The following is a 14,733-nucleotide window of genomic DNA, read 5'->3' as shown; positions in this document are numbered from 1 at the left end:
TATATGTGTGGAGGTGTGTGTGTGTTTGTGTGTGTGTGTGGGGGGGGGGGGGGGTGATATTAGTTTGCAACAAAAAGTTTATTTTTAAAATCATATTGATTGGTTGGATATAGTGTATATAGTTAAAACAAAATATTTTTGCTGTTTTTATTTCTCTGAAAAACACCTAAAATATGAGAATACATTTTAGTCACAAAATGAGATATATTAGGGTTTTTTTCTACAAAAAGATTTGAGGATTGTTTTATTCCTTTTTTTTTTCCATGTAAAGATTTTTTTTCTCAAATCAGACATGTTGCAGTTTTTAAACAAAAAATGTGTATAAACTATTTAGTTATTTTTATTTAAAAAAAAAACAAGCTTAAAAACAAACTAAAATATTATGTATTTAAAGACAAGAAAATGGTCCACAACGTAAAAGATATTTCTGCAAAACTGTTTTAGTGTTTATTTACTCAACTGCAAAAGTCAACGTTTCATTCTGTCGTCCTCAATAGAGGCACTGAACACAACTAAAGAGTACATTGTCCTTAAAACCTATACAGCATAGTATAGCACATCATAATCATATGTACACTTATTTTAACACAGAATTGTAGTAGTTTAGCATGAGTTGTGCAAATATTTCATACAAACTGGCTTGACTCTACTTATAACTTGAGTCCTGTGGGGATCCAAAGTGCTGCATTTTTTTTCTTGAAATGTTTGTTCCACCAATATTATATCAAGTCTGCACTATAGGTTACATTTGTAATACGAGGTAGGGAATCCACATCATAGCATGCAAAACAAAACAAAAAATAGATATAGCATAAAGAAAAGGGGATTTCAATTATGTATCTATAATTTAAAAAAAAAAAAAAAGTTTGGCTCAGTCAACAACTGTGCTCGCAGCAACTTGTGTCATGAGACATCAATGTCGCCGTAGCTGATCAACTAAAAGCATCGACACGTTTCATTATTTTATTTGACTTTAAATCAGAATAAACAACCAACCAGTATATTTTTGTTTGTTTTGAATAAAAAGGATTTAGAAAAAAACAAGTTTTGAGGATTTTTATATGAAAGGCAAAAGTATACTGTATAAAAAAAACAAAAACAGTACTTCAGATTTTTTTTTTTTTTTTTTAAAAAGCACAATGTTAAAGGCTTTACTTTTTTTTATTGTTTTAATTCTGAAAAAGAGCTAATCAAATATTTTTTCCTTAAAACATTTTATCTGAAAGACTAAAAAGTAAACAGTAATTTCTTGCCATTATTTAATTTTTAAAATTAAATTTAAAATGCAAAACTTAAGGTTTTAACTTCAAAAAAGGGAAACATAAATTTTTCTGAAAATCAAAAATGCAGGAAAAAAGTTGCATTTTGAGTTTATCACCAAGAAAACACCAAGAAAAATAATTTCCTTAATGTGCTAAAATAATTCGGACTTGTGTTTCTTGGTTCAAAATTTTGTTTCAAAATTTATTTTTTCCGCAAATATTACAAATTCCGAGTTTTTCATGAAAATCTAAAAATGGAAAGCAATTCATTTTGTTGGACTTGTCTGAACAACAGCTAAAATACTTTTTTTTTTTTTTTTTTTTTCTGGATATGACGTGGAGATTGATGCTTTTTGTTGGACAGCAATGACGCATACGAGCTAATGCGAGCGAGCGTTTGGGCCCAGGATAGGAGCAAATTCCCTCCCGTTTATCATTCCCTTTAAAGGTGAGGTATAAACACACATTGCAGCGCCTGTCCTCCTTTTAACGTCCACATAACGCAACACAATGTGGAAAATAAACTTGAGGTGGACACCTGCCACTTTTAGTTGAGGTTTTCCTCGTTTTCGGCAAGGGGCACGTCCTGAGGCGGACCGGGGTCTTGGTTCTGATTGGCTGCGTCAGTGCTCGGAGACCCCTCGGGTTGCGTCCCCGCAGCTTGTGTACACTTGATGGGCGCGAGAGCTATGGCAGGCTGTGAGGGATACAAATAAAATGACCCTGACTTTAATCAAACAGTCACACATTGTAAAGTCAGTTAATGTATTGATATACGTACGGTTTAAGATATTATTGCTGTCCCATGAAAGACATGCACCTCCAATTTGATGTAAATTCCTCAAATAATAGCATCTACTGTTACAGTGCCCCAATTTGTCAATCATTGAAATAATAATTTTAATTTACACTATGCTCTATAGTTTTGTTGCGCATGGAGAATTAAGAAAACACCGCACCTCCAATAGACAGCTTTTTTGTTTTAATATGAAACACAAATACAACATATTTGTTTTTGTAAAAGTGCATTTTTATAACTAAAGGAACAAAATTAATCGGTCTACTTCAACACATATGCTTGTCCAATATTAATGCACACTTTGCTGTATAATCTTGTTTTCGTCTAAAATGTGACAACCTCTATTCAGAGGGCACCATATGAAGAAATGCATATGTGAATTATGAGATACGTTATTTTCATTGGAAAGCAACAATATCCATTGTAAAACTATGACTAGTCGAGTGCCATTTAAACAGAGGGCCACGCCTACTCGCAGATTGCCTATCATGGCATTTCCTAAAATACTGTCCTTTTTCCCATTGTAGTTTTTCAAATACTGAATATAATAGAATCTTAAATTCAAATATAGTCAAGTGTTTGATCTTCAGTGGTGTGTTGAACCCAAAGAATCAAAATGAAACCATGTCTTGAAGAATGTTATGCTGACGTCAGTAATGGCCTTGAACTGCACACGCTCAGCCAAACAATTACATCATACACATGATGACGCCATTATAAAAGTGAAAAAGAACCAAATATGGTCAATTATGACAATTACAGATTAGCGGATCCCAACTTGATTAATCAGGAAAAAGGGAGTTGTTCCCGATTTCTGTATTATCCAGCCTCTTTTACCTCAAGGGACTTTTTTTCCCCTATTGGACAACCTGCCAGATTTTTCCACCAAGTGAACTTTGCTTATGTTTACCCAAGATGCAGTTTAAATTACGGTGCTAGATGGGAGGATTGGATAGGATCCCCACATCAACTAACCCAATGTAGGCTTAAAAAAAAAAAAAAAAAAAAGTATGGTAGCAAAGCAGAATACCTGCAGTGACACTGACAGACAGCTGAGCCCTCAGCAGCGGACTAGATCAAAACCCCCAAAAAAGAAACAAGCAGTTGGAAAGTATGTAATAATATAGATATATTTTTTTTTAAAAGTTAACTCTATTCTATTTCATGTGACTTTTTGTTTCCTCAAGTCAAAAATATTTGCTGTTGCCAGGCGCTCATATCAAACAGGTATTCACCACAAATCCGCTGCCGGTCCAGAACTGCGGCAGCTCCCTGCGCCACAGCGCCACCGCCAGGCTGGTGAGCAGAGTGCAAGGCACCAGGTAGAGCAAGGCTGGCTGGCCCATCTGCATCACGGCCAGCGCCACGAAGGTGATCAGCAGGCCCACGCCGTAAGCTAAACGCAGGGTGAGACGGCGCCGTCGTCAAACAAAGAACGCCACGCGGTCATGTGATGTCCATTGATCGTTTACGTACCGATGGTGCAGGCCACAAAGTAGATCCTGGAGGACTGCATCAGAATGTCAAAGCGGTGGCAGTACACCACCAGAAGGCCTGGGAGGGAAAAATAACAGATAAAGACCCAAAACAGTTTGACATGTTAGCCTTCGAGTGTCATTTATCACCTGGCACCAGGATGTCACCAAAGCCCAGCAGGGAGAAAGGCCGATCGCACAGGGCGAGGGGAGAGGAGTTCAAGCGGGGCACCTTGAGCACCATCGGAAGCTGCGGACCACCCCAACAAAATCAAGCTCGGAATTGGCTCCCTTTTTTTTTTTGCACGGCATTTAAGTCACCTTTTCATGTGTGGCCGAGTCAGAGGGGCCTGCCGCCACCTCCACCATGATGCTCTCGCCGCTCTGCGGAGAGAAAGGAACACATGACATGAGCAAGAGTTGAGAGCTTCCAATGGAGTGGCATCTGGAAAAGCTACCTTGGTGAAGAAGGGTGTGATAAACACGAAAAAGACGTCATAGACGAAGAGCACCGTCAGCAGTAAAGTGCAAGCCTGCATAGGAGAAAAGAAGAAACATCTCCACTTGAGTTCATAGTTTTGATATACAGTATGTACATCATACAGTACCTTAAATGTGGGCAGTCTGACAGTCTTGAGCATGTAGAGGCAGAAGGCGATACCCAAGGTGTCCTGCAACACCCACGCCCACCTGAAGCACAAAAAAAAAAAAAAAAAGCCTCTCTGACTCTGTTCACCAACTAGTATCTTGCCTTTGCTTTGCTCTGTGTAAAAGGCAACAGCAGCATTTCCACAAAGAACTCAGCGTCAAGGTGTGTCAACACTTACTGGTCCTCGTTGCGAAACACCATCCAGGTGACGCTGACGCCCACGCAGAGCGCCGACAGCAGCAGGGCACGCACCTGTGGACGCTTGTGCAAGTAGGGAAGGTTGTTCTCCGGAATCCTGTGGGGATGGCGTCGGGGAAAAAAAATGCATCTCATGACAAACTATACAGTGAAAACCGAAAGGAAAGGGGGTTGGCAATCATTTTGGATGGTTGGGTTAGGGGAAGGGGCGAGGAAATGCATTATGTCAATGAAATGTCCCCACGATGATACAAAGTTTTGCAGTGTGGTGAGTGATGTTTCTTATATGGTCTGCAATAGTTGATAAAAGACATTCATGTGTTTTGCATTTTACCTTTTATGGCACTTAAATAAGCTTTTGTCCAGGGAGTGGTGTGGCTCAGTGGTAGAGTGGTTGTCTCACACCCCAGAGATTGTGGGTTCAATTTTACAAGTATGAGTACCGTATTTTCCACACTATTGTGGCGCACCGCATTATAAGGTGTACCTTCAATGAATGACATATTTTCAAACTTTTTCCATATATAAGGCGCTACAGTAGAGGCTGGGGTTACGTTATGCATCCATTAGATGGTGCTGCGCTAAAGGGAATGTCAACAAAACAGCCAGATAGGTCAGTGAAACTTTATTAATAGATTACAAACCAGCTTTCTGACAACTCCATTCAGTCCCAAAATGAATAAACAGCTGTTTTATTATTTTCTCTGAGGTAAAGTATTAGTATTAGCTAGCGATCCAAGATGGCGGGATCTTCTGCGCATGCGCGTCACCGATCGTGCAGGGTCACCGATAGCGTCTTGGCAGCGAGACCTGTTGCGGCTCAATATTGATCCAAATATAAGGCGCACTGGATTATAAGGCGCATGTTCAACTTTTGAAAAAATTGAAGGCTTTTAGGTGCGCCTTATAGTGTGGAAGATACGGTATCTCTTTAAGTCAACAATTTAATAAGCAGGAAAGTAGTAATTGGCATTTTAACAGGTTGTGAAGCGGTCCTTGCACTTCACTGCATTTTTTTTTTTCAAAATCCAATCATTTGTGCATTTGTGCAGCATGTGTCCACAATTGTCATTAATGTGATTTGTTGCATGAGGCTTTTTCAAGATAGGTGATCAATGAGAGGAAACGGGCCTTTAAAATGTTATTCGCATGCAGCTTTCCGCCCCACTGCGTGCTTGTGATGTCGGAGCAAGTCTGCAAAACATTATAATGTGACCCAACATCCAGCATACAGTGTTTGAGGAATAGAAATGCACCACAAAGCTGATTGTGTCGCTGTTTTCCATATCTCCAGAATGTGCGGATTGCGTGCGGTAGGTCCAGACTTGACGTGGAGATGCGTAAAGTTTCACGTTCAGTTTGTTTTCTATCAATACCACCTTTGGAACAGAAATGTTCGTACATCAGAGTTTTGGCCTCATTTTGATCGTACGCAAGCTTTAGAAATGAGGCCCCTGGTTCAGTAAAACGAAAGTTACAACTGTAACTACGGTTCTATGAGTCCCGGACGACCGCCAGAAGGCGGTGCTTTAAGCACTGAATGTTCCTTTCGCGCATGCGCAGTTCGAGTAATGCATACCAAATTAGTCACCTGTGACCCCTGGGTGACCCTAGAAGGGTATAAGTTCCGGTGTCACCCAAGGTTCGTTTCCTACGGAATCTTCTCGCGTGAACACGAGGATTCCGAGCGACAGGACGCCCTGGCGGTCGTCCGGGACTCATAGAACCGTAGTTACAGTTGTAACTTTCGTTCTATTTCGTCCCTCCCGACCGCCAGAAGGCGGTGCTTTAAGCACTGAATGACTAATACCGGCGTAGTCGCGAGGGATCTCAGACACAAACCTCACTGAGAAGCCCTAACAGGACCCAAGATCACGCCAAGCGGATGGGGAGAGGCGACATCCACGCTATAAAACCTGGAGAAGGTGCAAGGCGTCGCCCATGAGGCAGCAGCACAGATATCCTCCAGGGAAACACCCCTCAGGGCGGCCCAAGACGTGGCAACGCTCCTGGTGGAGTGACAGCGCACCCCTGACGGCAGGGGGCGGCCAGACAGCAGGTAGGAATGGTGAATGGCATCCACGACCCAGTGAGACAAGCGCTGCTTGGAGAGAGCGGAGCCCTTGGTAGGACCACCATAACAAACAAAAAGCTGGGCAGACGTACAAATGTCCGCCGTAGCGTCAATGTAACACTGCAAGGCTCTCACCGGACACAAGAGCTCCGGCCTGTCCCCGCCATCAGCAGGAGTGGGTACATAACGTTTAAGCCGTAGAGGCTGGTTAGAACGAGAGCCAGACAACACCTTGGGAATGAAGGCAGTGTTCGGCCACAGAGTGACGCCGGCGCCATCCGGGTGCCATCGCAGGCATTCAGGGCTAACCGATAAAGCGTGTAGGTCACTGACGCGCTTGGCGGAGGCAACGGCGAGCAAGAGTGCAGTCTTGCGCGACACCCACAGAAGGTCCGCCCCCGCCAGGGGCTCGAAGGGAGGCCTGCACAGGCCGTCCAGCACCAACTGCAGATCCCACGCCGGAACCCGAGGAGCCGGGCGGGGACGAAGACGCAGAGCCCCTCTGAGGAACAAGGACACCAGCTCATGGCGCCCCACGGAGCCGCCATCAGCACCAACATGCCGGGCAGAAATAGCTGCCACATACACCTTCAGAGTCGACTGCTCAGTGGCCAAACACACCAGCGAAGGCGCCGAGGGTCGGGATGCCAAACACGACCTCCCTGTTGAGACAACAGGTCCTCCCTGTCGGGGAGACGCCACGGCTCGCCGGAGCACAGTTGACGGAGCAGGGGGAACCACGTCCGGGCCGGCCAGAAGGGGGCCACCAGCAACAGCGTGTGCCCCTCCTGAAGAACTCTCTGAAGCGTCAGCAATATCAGAGGGAGCGGCGGAAAGGCGTAGAGAAGGCACTCTGGCCACGGCTGCGCCAGTGCATCCAGACCGAGAGGGCTGGTGGCCTCGCTCAGGGAAAACCAAAGTGGGCAGTGGGTCGAGTCCTCGGAGGCAAAGAGATCGACCTCCGCCGTGCCGAAGCTGCTCCAAATCATGCGCACCACCTCTGGGTGGAGGCGCCACTCTCCCAGAGGAGGACCCCGACGGGAGAGAGAGCCCGCGAGCTGGTTCCGAACCCCCGGCAGATAGGTGGCCCGTAGACTGGCCAGACGGGGAGCAGCCCACCTGAGAAGGTGCTGGGAAGTCTCCAACAGACGGGCGGACCTGATGCCGCCCCGATGGTTTATGTGAAACACGGTCGTGGTGTTGTCCGACCGTATGAGAACATGCCGTCCGCTCAGGTATGGCAAGAAGTGCATGAGTGCCAAGTGCACCGCCCGAAGCTCCAGCACATTGATGTGATCGACCCTGTCGCGCACAGACCAACTTCCCTGAGCCGTCCTGTGCTGCCAGACAGCACCCCAGCCCGTGAGGCTGGCATCCGTGGTGACTGTTTCGCGGCGGGCCGGGACCACACACAGCGGGACGCCGCTCAATAGAAAAGCCCTCTCCTTCCAAGGTGCCAGGGCGAGGAGGCACCGACGGGACACCCTGAGCCTCCGGTGGCGGTGTCACTTGGCGTCCAAGTGGAAGCCGTTCAGCCACCTCTGTAGTGGGCGCAGTGTCAGCAGACCCAACGGTGTCGAGGTGCGATGGGGACGTGGAAGTAGGCGTCCTTCATGTCGATAGACGTGAACCACTCCCCCTGGGCGAGCGACTGCAAGACGTCGTTCGTGGTTAGCATGTGGAATGGCAATACCTTGAGATGTTTGTTGAGCCCCCTCAGGTCCAGTATCGGTCGGTATCCACCGGTCTTCTTTGGGACAAGGAAGTACGTCGAATAGAAGCCCCCGGGCTGTGCCAGGGGGTCCACGGCCTCGATCGCGTCCTTGGCCAGGAGGGCGGACAGCTCCTGGTCCAGAGCTGAGGCTTTTGCCGGGTCGGCGATGAGTCACCCTGACCCGACAGGAAGCAGGAGGCCGGCGTCGGAATTGCAGCTCGTACCCGTGTGTCAAGATGGAGACCACCCATGGGTCCGAGGCACGAGCAGCCCAGTAACTGAGCCGCTGGTGGGAAAAATGTCCGACGGCCGGCCCCAAGGCCTCAGTCCCTGGCCCTCCGGCCCCTAGGGGCCCGAGAGGGACGGCGGGTGGGGCCTGCAGCCCGTGGTTGCCCTGAAGGCAAGTGGGCGGAGGAGCGAAAGTCCTCGGCGGGCCTCTGCGGGGGTCGCCGGGTGCCATAAGCCTCGGCAGGCCAGGGCTGAGGAAAGCGATGAAAAGCAGAGCGTGCCCCAGGACTACCCTGTTGGGGAGGCAGGGCCCTATTGAGGCTGGAAAGCTGCTTCCTGGTCTCATGAGCCTTAACCGTCCTTTCCAGTGCACCCACAGCGGCAGAACCAAAAAGCTCCCCCGGCTCCACAGGAACACCACGGAGGGCCCTCCTAGAGGCCTCCGACAAGGGGGACTGCGCTAGCCACACCTGGCGGCGCGCCTGCACTAGGAAGGACATGAGTCGGCCGTGTTCCCTAGTCATGAGGGCAAAAGCCTGGAGGGCTGCATCACTGAAGGACACAGCAGCCTCCACGCTGTCCGCTTGCAGAGATGTAGAGAGAGCAAGCATGAGGTGAGCCAAAGAGTTCCCAATGCGACCAGCACGTGCACCAGCGCCATAGGCCCGTGTGAGAAGGTCATCAGTCACACGACATTGGGGTCGAGGACATCGCACAGATGGCCGAAGGGTCTCCTCCGGGGACACAATGAGGGATGCGACAGCTGGCTCCACAGCAGGCATCCGGTCCAAGCCAACACTAGCAGCATCGTGCATCGATGCTAAATCACGGCCATCAGCCGAAGGGCGGGAGAGAGCCCCAGGATCCCTCCAGCAAGCATGCAGTTCCCGCAGATAGTCCTCAGATGCGGGGACAGAAAAGGCCGAGGAAGGGCGCCTGCGCCGGAAGAAAGCGCTCTCAGACGCCGATTGAGCCTGTGGAGGCACCTCCAAATGCAGGAGGTCCAAGGCATTGCGCAGGACAGCCCGTATAGAACCATCCCCCGCCTCACTGGACAAACTCTGAGCGGATGCTGGAGAGTTTGGTCCCAAAACCACAGACCCCGGGTCACGGTCGTCGTCATGAAAAAAGGAAGCCGAAGCTGCCAAGGAAATGGCGTCCTCCTCAGGAGGAAGCACTGGCATGGGCGGGGTGGATGGTCGTGGCATGGGCAGGGCAGGTGGTCCCGGCCCCCCCGTAAGTGTGGGAGGGTGACGGTCCTGCAGAAGAGATCTCACCTCTGCCAGTTCAGCCTGAAGGTGCCCAACCTCCGAAGCGAGTCGTCGCTGCGCCGCCCTTTTCCTGGGGGGGGGCATGTACAGCAGAGCACACACCGAGACGTTTCCGGCGCCTCGGTTGGGAAGACGACAGATGACCCAGTGGACTGGGGTCACTGACACCAGGACTGCGGGCCCGGCCATCACCGGCACGGTCAGAAACAAGACACCTCGGGCAGCGATCGTCCAGGACATCGGAGGCCTCAAAGAGGATACCACAGTCCACGCAGCAACGGGAGTCCTCCATTGTGAACACAAAGAGGCCCAAACAGCGATGAGCGGGAAGCTGAGGGAAGGGGGCGCGAGCGCCACCTGCACAGCAGACCCACACCGAGCAGCCGACGCGTGGGTCGGGGCAAACAGTAAGCCGGTAAAGCAGCGATAAGCCGAGGGAAGGGGGCGCGAACGCCACCTGCACAGCAGACGCACACCGAGCAGCCGACGGAGGGCGGGGGCAGACAGCCAGTTGTCAATAGTAGCGATAAGCTGAGGGAAGGCGCGCGAACGCCACCTGCGCAGCAGACGCACACGGAGCGGCCGACGGGCGGGAGGGGCAGACAGCAGTCGCGAAAGCGTCGACAAGCTGAGAGAAGGGGCGCGAACGCCACCTGCACAGCTGAAGCCAGGTGCGCACCGCAGGCGGGACACGCACAAAAGTAAGTAAGACAAACAATCGAGCGAGAAGCGCGACGCCGTAAGCTGGGAGCGGGGACGCTGACGCTGCCCTCACCAGCAAAGGCACAAAAAAGAAAAGCAACAACCAAACGGCAACACCGTCGGAGAAAGCGGCGCTAATAAACCGAGAGAAGCGCCAACGCTGCCAAAGCCAGCGGAGGAAAAAATAGGGTAAACCACGAGCCGTGGTAGCCAGGGCGCTAACGCGAGGCTAGCCACACAAAAAACTCAAAACACCGCAGTAGACGCGGAAATTAGACGGCAAAGTAGACAACAAGTAGTCAATAACCTTACCCCACGGGAGGTTAGAATACGCGACCACGTCGGGTCACGAACGAAGGAAAGAAAAACACCGTCGCCGCAGCCTTTGGAGGGCGAACTACGCAGCTCCGACCGATCCGGTCACAAGGCTCCAAGCGGCGCGGTCAAGAGGATAAATACAAATCCCAATTCTTATACTCTTCGAAAATGTGTCGTATGCATACGCCACGCGAGAAGAAAAGAGGAAACGAACCTTGGGTGACACCGGAACTTATACCCTTCTAGGGTCACCCAGGGGTCACAGGTGACTAATTTGGTATGCATTACTCGAACTGCGCATGCGCGAAAGGAACATTCAGTGCTTAAAGCACCGCCTTCTGGCGGTCGGGAGGGACGAAATAGAACCCCGTCTATGCTTGGAGAGCAGAATGACCTAGAATTTCTCATAAAGGGGCGAATGGAGGAAAACATTTCGCTGATGTTTTTGGTGAGGAATCAGCATTTTAACATGGCTAAAAGCTCCAGAAAGTTTAAAAAGTTTAAATCACTTTACAAATACGAAGTATGAAATAATCACTGGTTAATAAACTGTAATCAGGGAAAAAAAATGCTTTTGTAATACTTAAACGCAGATTTAAAATGAATCCGATTAGTCAATCGATTGATTAAAAATAAATAATTAATAAAGAGATGTTGTATTATTTGTCTTGGTCCCTAAACCCCCACGAATAATGAGGACACTTTGCATTTTGAGTGAGGTGTCTCACCTGCATTTGCAGAAAGGAATGCGGCGCACAAAAGGCCACAAGCAGCTGTAGAGGCCCACGGATGACGCCAGGCAGAAAATGGCTATCACCCAAATTGCTGCAACCGGGAGGGGGAAAAAAAAAACATCCAAATTGTGCAAGGACGACTCTTCAGATGTACTTCCTGACTTGTATGACAAGTTTGCGTTTGTGTGCGTTTTACCCAGGCTGTCGTAGAAGAAGTAGAGCAGCACCAGCATGCTGCAGCACATGACCACAAACACGCAGATCATGATGGGCGTCACGTCCAGCGTTTCCTCGTCCTGCTTGTCCGCCCCGTCGTCGCGCTTATGCTTCATGTAGCGCCTGCGTGTGGAGGAAGGGATTCAAGGTAGATATTATGGGGGAGCGGTCTTATTTATTTATCGAAAAAAAGGGAACCTCCCTGAAGTAGTGTTTATTTATAAAGGTAGACGTTTAATTTGGGCATTGCTTCTATTAGAACGGGAACAGCTATTCCATACAGACCCGAACCTCAACAACACGTGTCTTGTTCATACTCACCTACAGCAATCCACTGTTTGTAGAGATTGCTGTGATATAATAACCACCATTTCAGTCCCCAATTCTTCCGTTGCTTTTACGACAAAAACCTCCAGCCTCCACACTTACTTCTTGCGGTCCTTGCTGCCGGCCCAGTGGCCACCGACGGCGACAGTTCCCACAGCCATGAGGAAGATGATGACCATGTTGTAGTCCAGCACCGGCTCATTGGGGGCGTACATGGCCACCTGTCTGCCCTTGCCGAACGTCTGCCACGGAAAAACACCACGAGGCAATTCAGGCGTCATTTCAAAAGGGGGAAAAATGAACTCACTGAAAATTCACTCAATGAAAGTATTGTGATTTAGGTGTAGAATTCCATTTTGACATTTTGGGGATTCCTTGCGCTTTAAAATTATTTTAATACATTTTCAAATCTAAAAAATGCGTGTTAGAAATGTTTTTAAGACTTGTACAACATTAGAAATGACTTGGCATGTTTCAGTGTACGTTGCCATGACTCAGGCCCACCACACCTTGCTTATCTCCAGCATGTCAGAGTAGCTGAGCAGCGCGACAGGGATGTCAATCTCCTCATACTGAGTCTTGTTTCCCGCTGGCGGCGTCTGAAATGAAACCAAAAACATATTTCCAGGCGTCACATTCAACAGGAATCCCTCAATCTGATTGATCTTACCAGTCTGTCCTTGCTGACGATGAGCAGGCCCTTGGCGCCGTTCATCTGTGCCAGGCGGACCTTCTCGTAGAAGGTGCAGTTACCCCTCATCACCATGGCGATGCGGTTGGGGAAGCCCCCGTCCGGGACGTCGGCGGGCGAGCACAGGACCGACGTGGTCAGGTCGTAGATCTGGAGACGTGACTGCGAATACGCAGGATGGATGCGCCGGTGTTACATCACAACGTATCAAAACAATCCCCCGTATATCGTATAAATTGGCAGCACAGAGATGACATCAGCAGGGCAGAGCTCGCAGCTGACATTTACTTTGAGTCTGAAAATGAATGGGGAAGCTTCTAATTGTTTGACCCATGGAAATAGTGATCGGAGGAAACAAAAGAATGAATGAAGGCCTCCTGTAAATGGGAGCTGGGTACTCTGGAATTATGTACTCACGGCCTTGTTGAGGTCCTGAGGCAGACGTGCCCATTGCGAGTTGAAGAAGATGCAATAGTCCTTCCCTTTGCTGTCATCACTGAAATGGGCCATGCCGTGCTCTGCTGCCACCTGTGTACATGGTCAGGAAACAAACACAATGGTGCCTTGACATACATGAAGCCAAACCTAGATACAAGCAGTTATTTTTTAGACAATTTTTAATCCTTTGATTGCGAGTTTAAACTTGAGCTACAAACGGTGACTCAACTCCTGACACAATAGCTGTGCTTTTAAAGAGTGAATAATTCTTCTTCTTCTTCAAAAAAAAAAAAAAAAAAAAAAAAAAGAGGCTTCAAGCTGTTTCTGCCACTCCGGGTTGTTATTTTTATTGTATGTAATTGATATGTTTATAGTAACTAATGTACAATATTATGGAGTGCTACTTTTCCTCATTAAAAGACTTTTTTGCTTTTTTTGGGGGGGGGGGGGGACTACTATTTTTGTCAATAGAAAAATATATTTGAGTGTTTTGCGTTATGAGTGTGGTAACGAATTGAACTCGACCACAGTTTTGCCTATATTCACCTAAAATGGCCGTTTACGTGGAAATGACTCATGGAAAACAACCATATACACTCACGAGGCACATTAGGTACGCTTGAGCACCTGAGCAGTCCAAATAAATACCCAAATAAAAACGTGATATTTCCATGTGAATGATGTTCTGAAATAAGTTAATTTTTTATTAGCATTTTTTGCTAGGTAACAAAAGCTAGTGGTGGCACGCCTGGACGCCCTTATTAACGCATACGTGCGAGTGACGTAAAACATGTTTGTAAACATTACAACAAACAAGACTTGTGATATGAATCAACGAACAGAAATAGAGTCGAATGTCGGTAAAATGTCAACTCATTTTTGCCGCAGATGCGATTCTTAGCTCAGATGCTAGCAGCGTTAGCTATTAACTCCACCTAAAACAATTCAATGCTAGCGTTTAAAAATAACGTACAACATAGTTACAATATGAGAGGATGCTACCTAATTGTCAATTGGTGTCATATCTGACCAAGGTAGTAAACGAAGCGAGTGATTCGTTGTTTTGTTTTGATCAACGCAGTGACGATGTGGTTAGCAAGATGTTCGACGCCGGGCACACCAAGAAAATCCCACCGCGTGGGGGGATTTTCCAGAGAAAAAATATAAGTCTCGGCGTAAGTGTCGCCCACCCACCTGGTGCATGACCAAAAAACCGACACATATCAGTGCTCCGAGGCCGGGGATTGTCATCTTGAGGCCGTGCTCCTATGTTGTTGTTCTGACCCCCATCCAACAAAATATCACCACAGCGCGGCAGCAGCTGCCCCGAAGACACGCCCATTCAATGACGCCAAACCCGGAAATGATCCATGCTACGTTTCTTAAAAGATTTCAAACAAAAGAAAAAAATCTTATCGGTAGAAACTATACCACCTTTTTAGTTTAGTTGAATTGATTTATAGGGGTCGGGAACCCTAATTCTGGAGCTACTGTTCTGCCGAACCATCGCGATAAACGACTGTCTCGCGAGAGGAAGCTCGTCTTTTTGGAGACTCGATTTCGAATCCGACCCGAGCGTACGTAAATAATCACTTAAATTGTTTAAATGTTGATTTTGGAGTACAGTATTCTAAATT

The 14,733-nt window shown here is 48.0% G+C and overlaps 1 protein-coding gene across 3 annotated transcripts; it reads right to left on the bottom strand.

Annotated features, from left to right (window-relative positions):
- Positions 1 to 415: 415 nt before the first annotated feature.
- On the bottom strand, positions 416 to 14,568 carry sppl2 (signal peptide peptidase-like 2). Of its 3 annotated transcripts, XM_077523083.1 has the most exons (16): positions 14,291 to 14,568; positions 13,076 to 13,186; positions 12,638 to 12,820; positions 12,477 to 12,566; positions 12,070 to 12,209; positions 11,621 to 11,763; positions 11,419 to 11,515; positions 4,364 to 4,480; positions 4,145 to 4,226; positions 3,995 to 4,069; positions 3,858 to 3,920; positions 3,687 to 3,786; positions 3,538 to 3,615; positions 3,297 to 3,457; positions 3,092 to 3,132; positions 1,808 to 1,959 (listed from the first exon to the last, which is right to left on the bottom strand). In XM_077523083.1, exons 1-16 carry the CDS (start codon positions 14,345 to 14,347, stop codon positions 1,950 to 1,952), a joined length of 1,548 nt encoding a protein of 515 aa, XP_077379209.1. In that variant the 5' UTR covers positions 14,348 to 14,568; the 3' UTR covers positions 1,808 to 1,949. The 3 variants fall into 3 exon arrangements, with proteins under 3 accessions (XP_077379207.1, XP_077379208.1, XP_077379209.1); XM_077523081.1 differs by lacking the exon at positions 3,092 to 3,132 and having other exon boundaries at positions 416 to 1,959; positions 14,291 to 14,565; XM_077523082.1 differs by lacking the exons at positions 3,092 to 3,132; positions 14,291 to 14,568 and adding an exon at positions 14,099 to 14,239 and having other exon boundaries at positions 416 to 1,959.
- Positions 14,569 to 14,733: the final 165 nt, after the last annotated feature.

This window comes from Festucalex cinctus, chromosome 1 (genome assembly GCF_051991245.1).
Source record: "Festucalex cinctus isolate MCC-2025b chromosome 1, RoL_Fcin_1.0, whole genome shotgun sequence".
NCBI classification, from domain to species: Eukaryota; Metazoa; Chordata; class Actinopteri; order Syngnathiformes; family Syngnathidae; genus Festucalex; species Festucalex cinctus.
The sequence above is the reverse complement of the archived record's forward strand: the minus strand, read 5'-3'. Positions and strand labels throughout refer to the sequence as shown.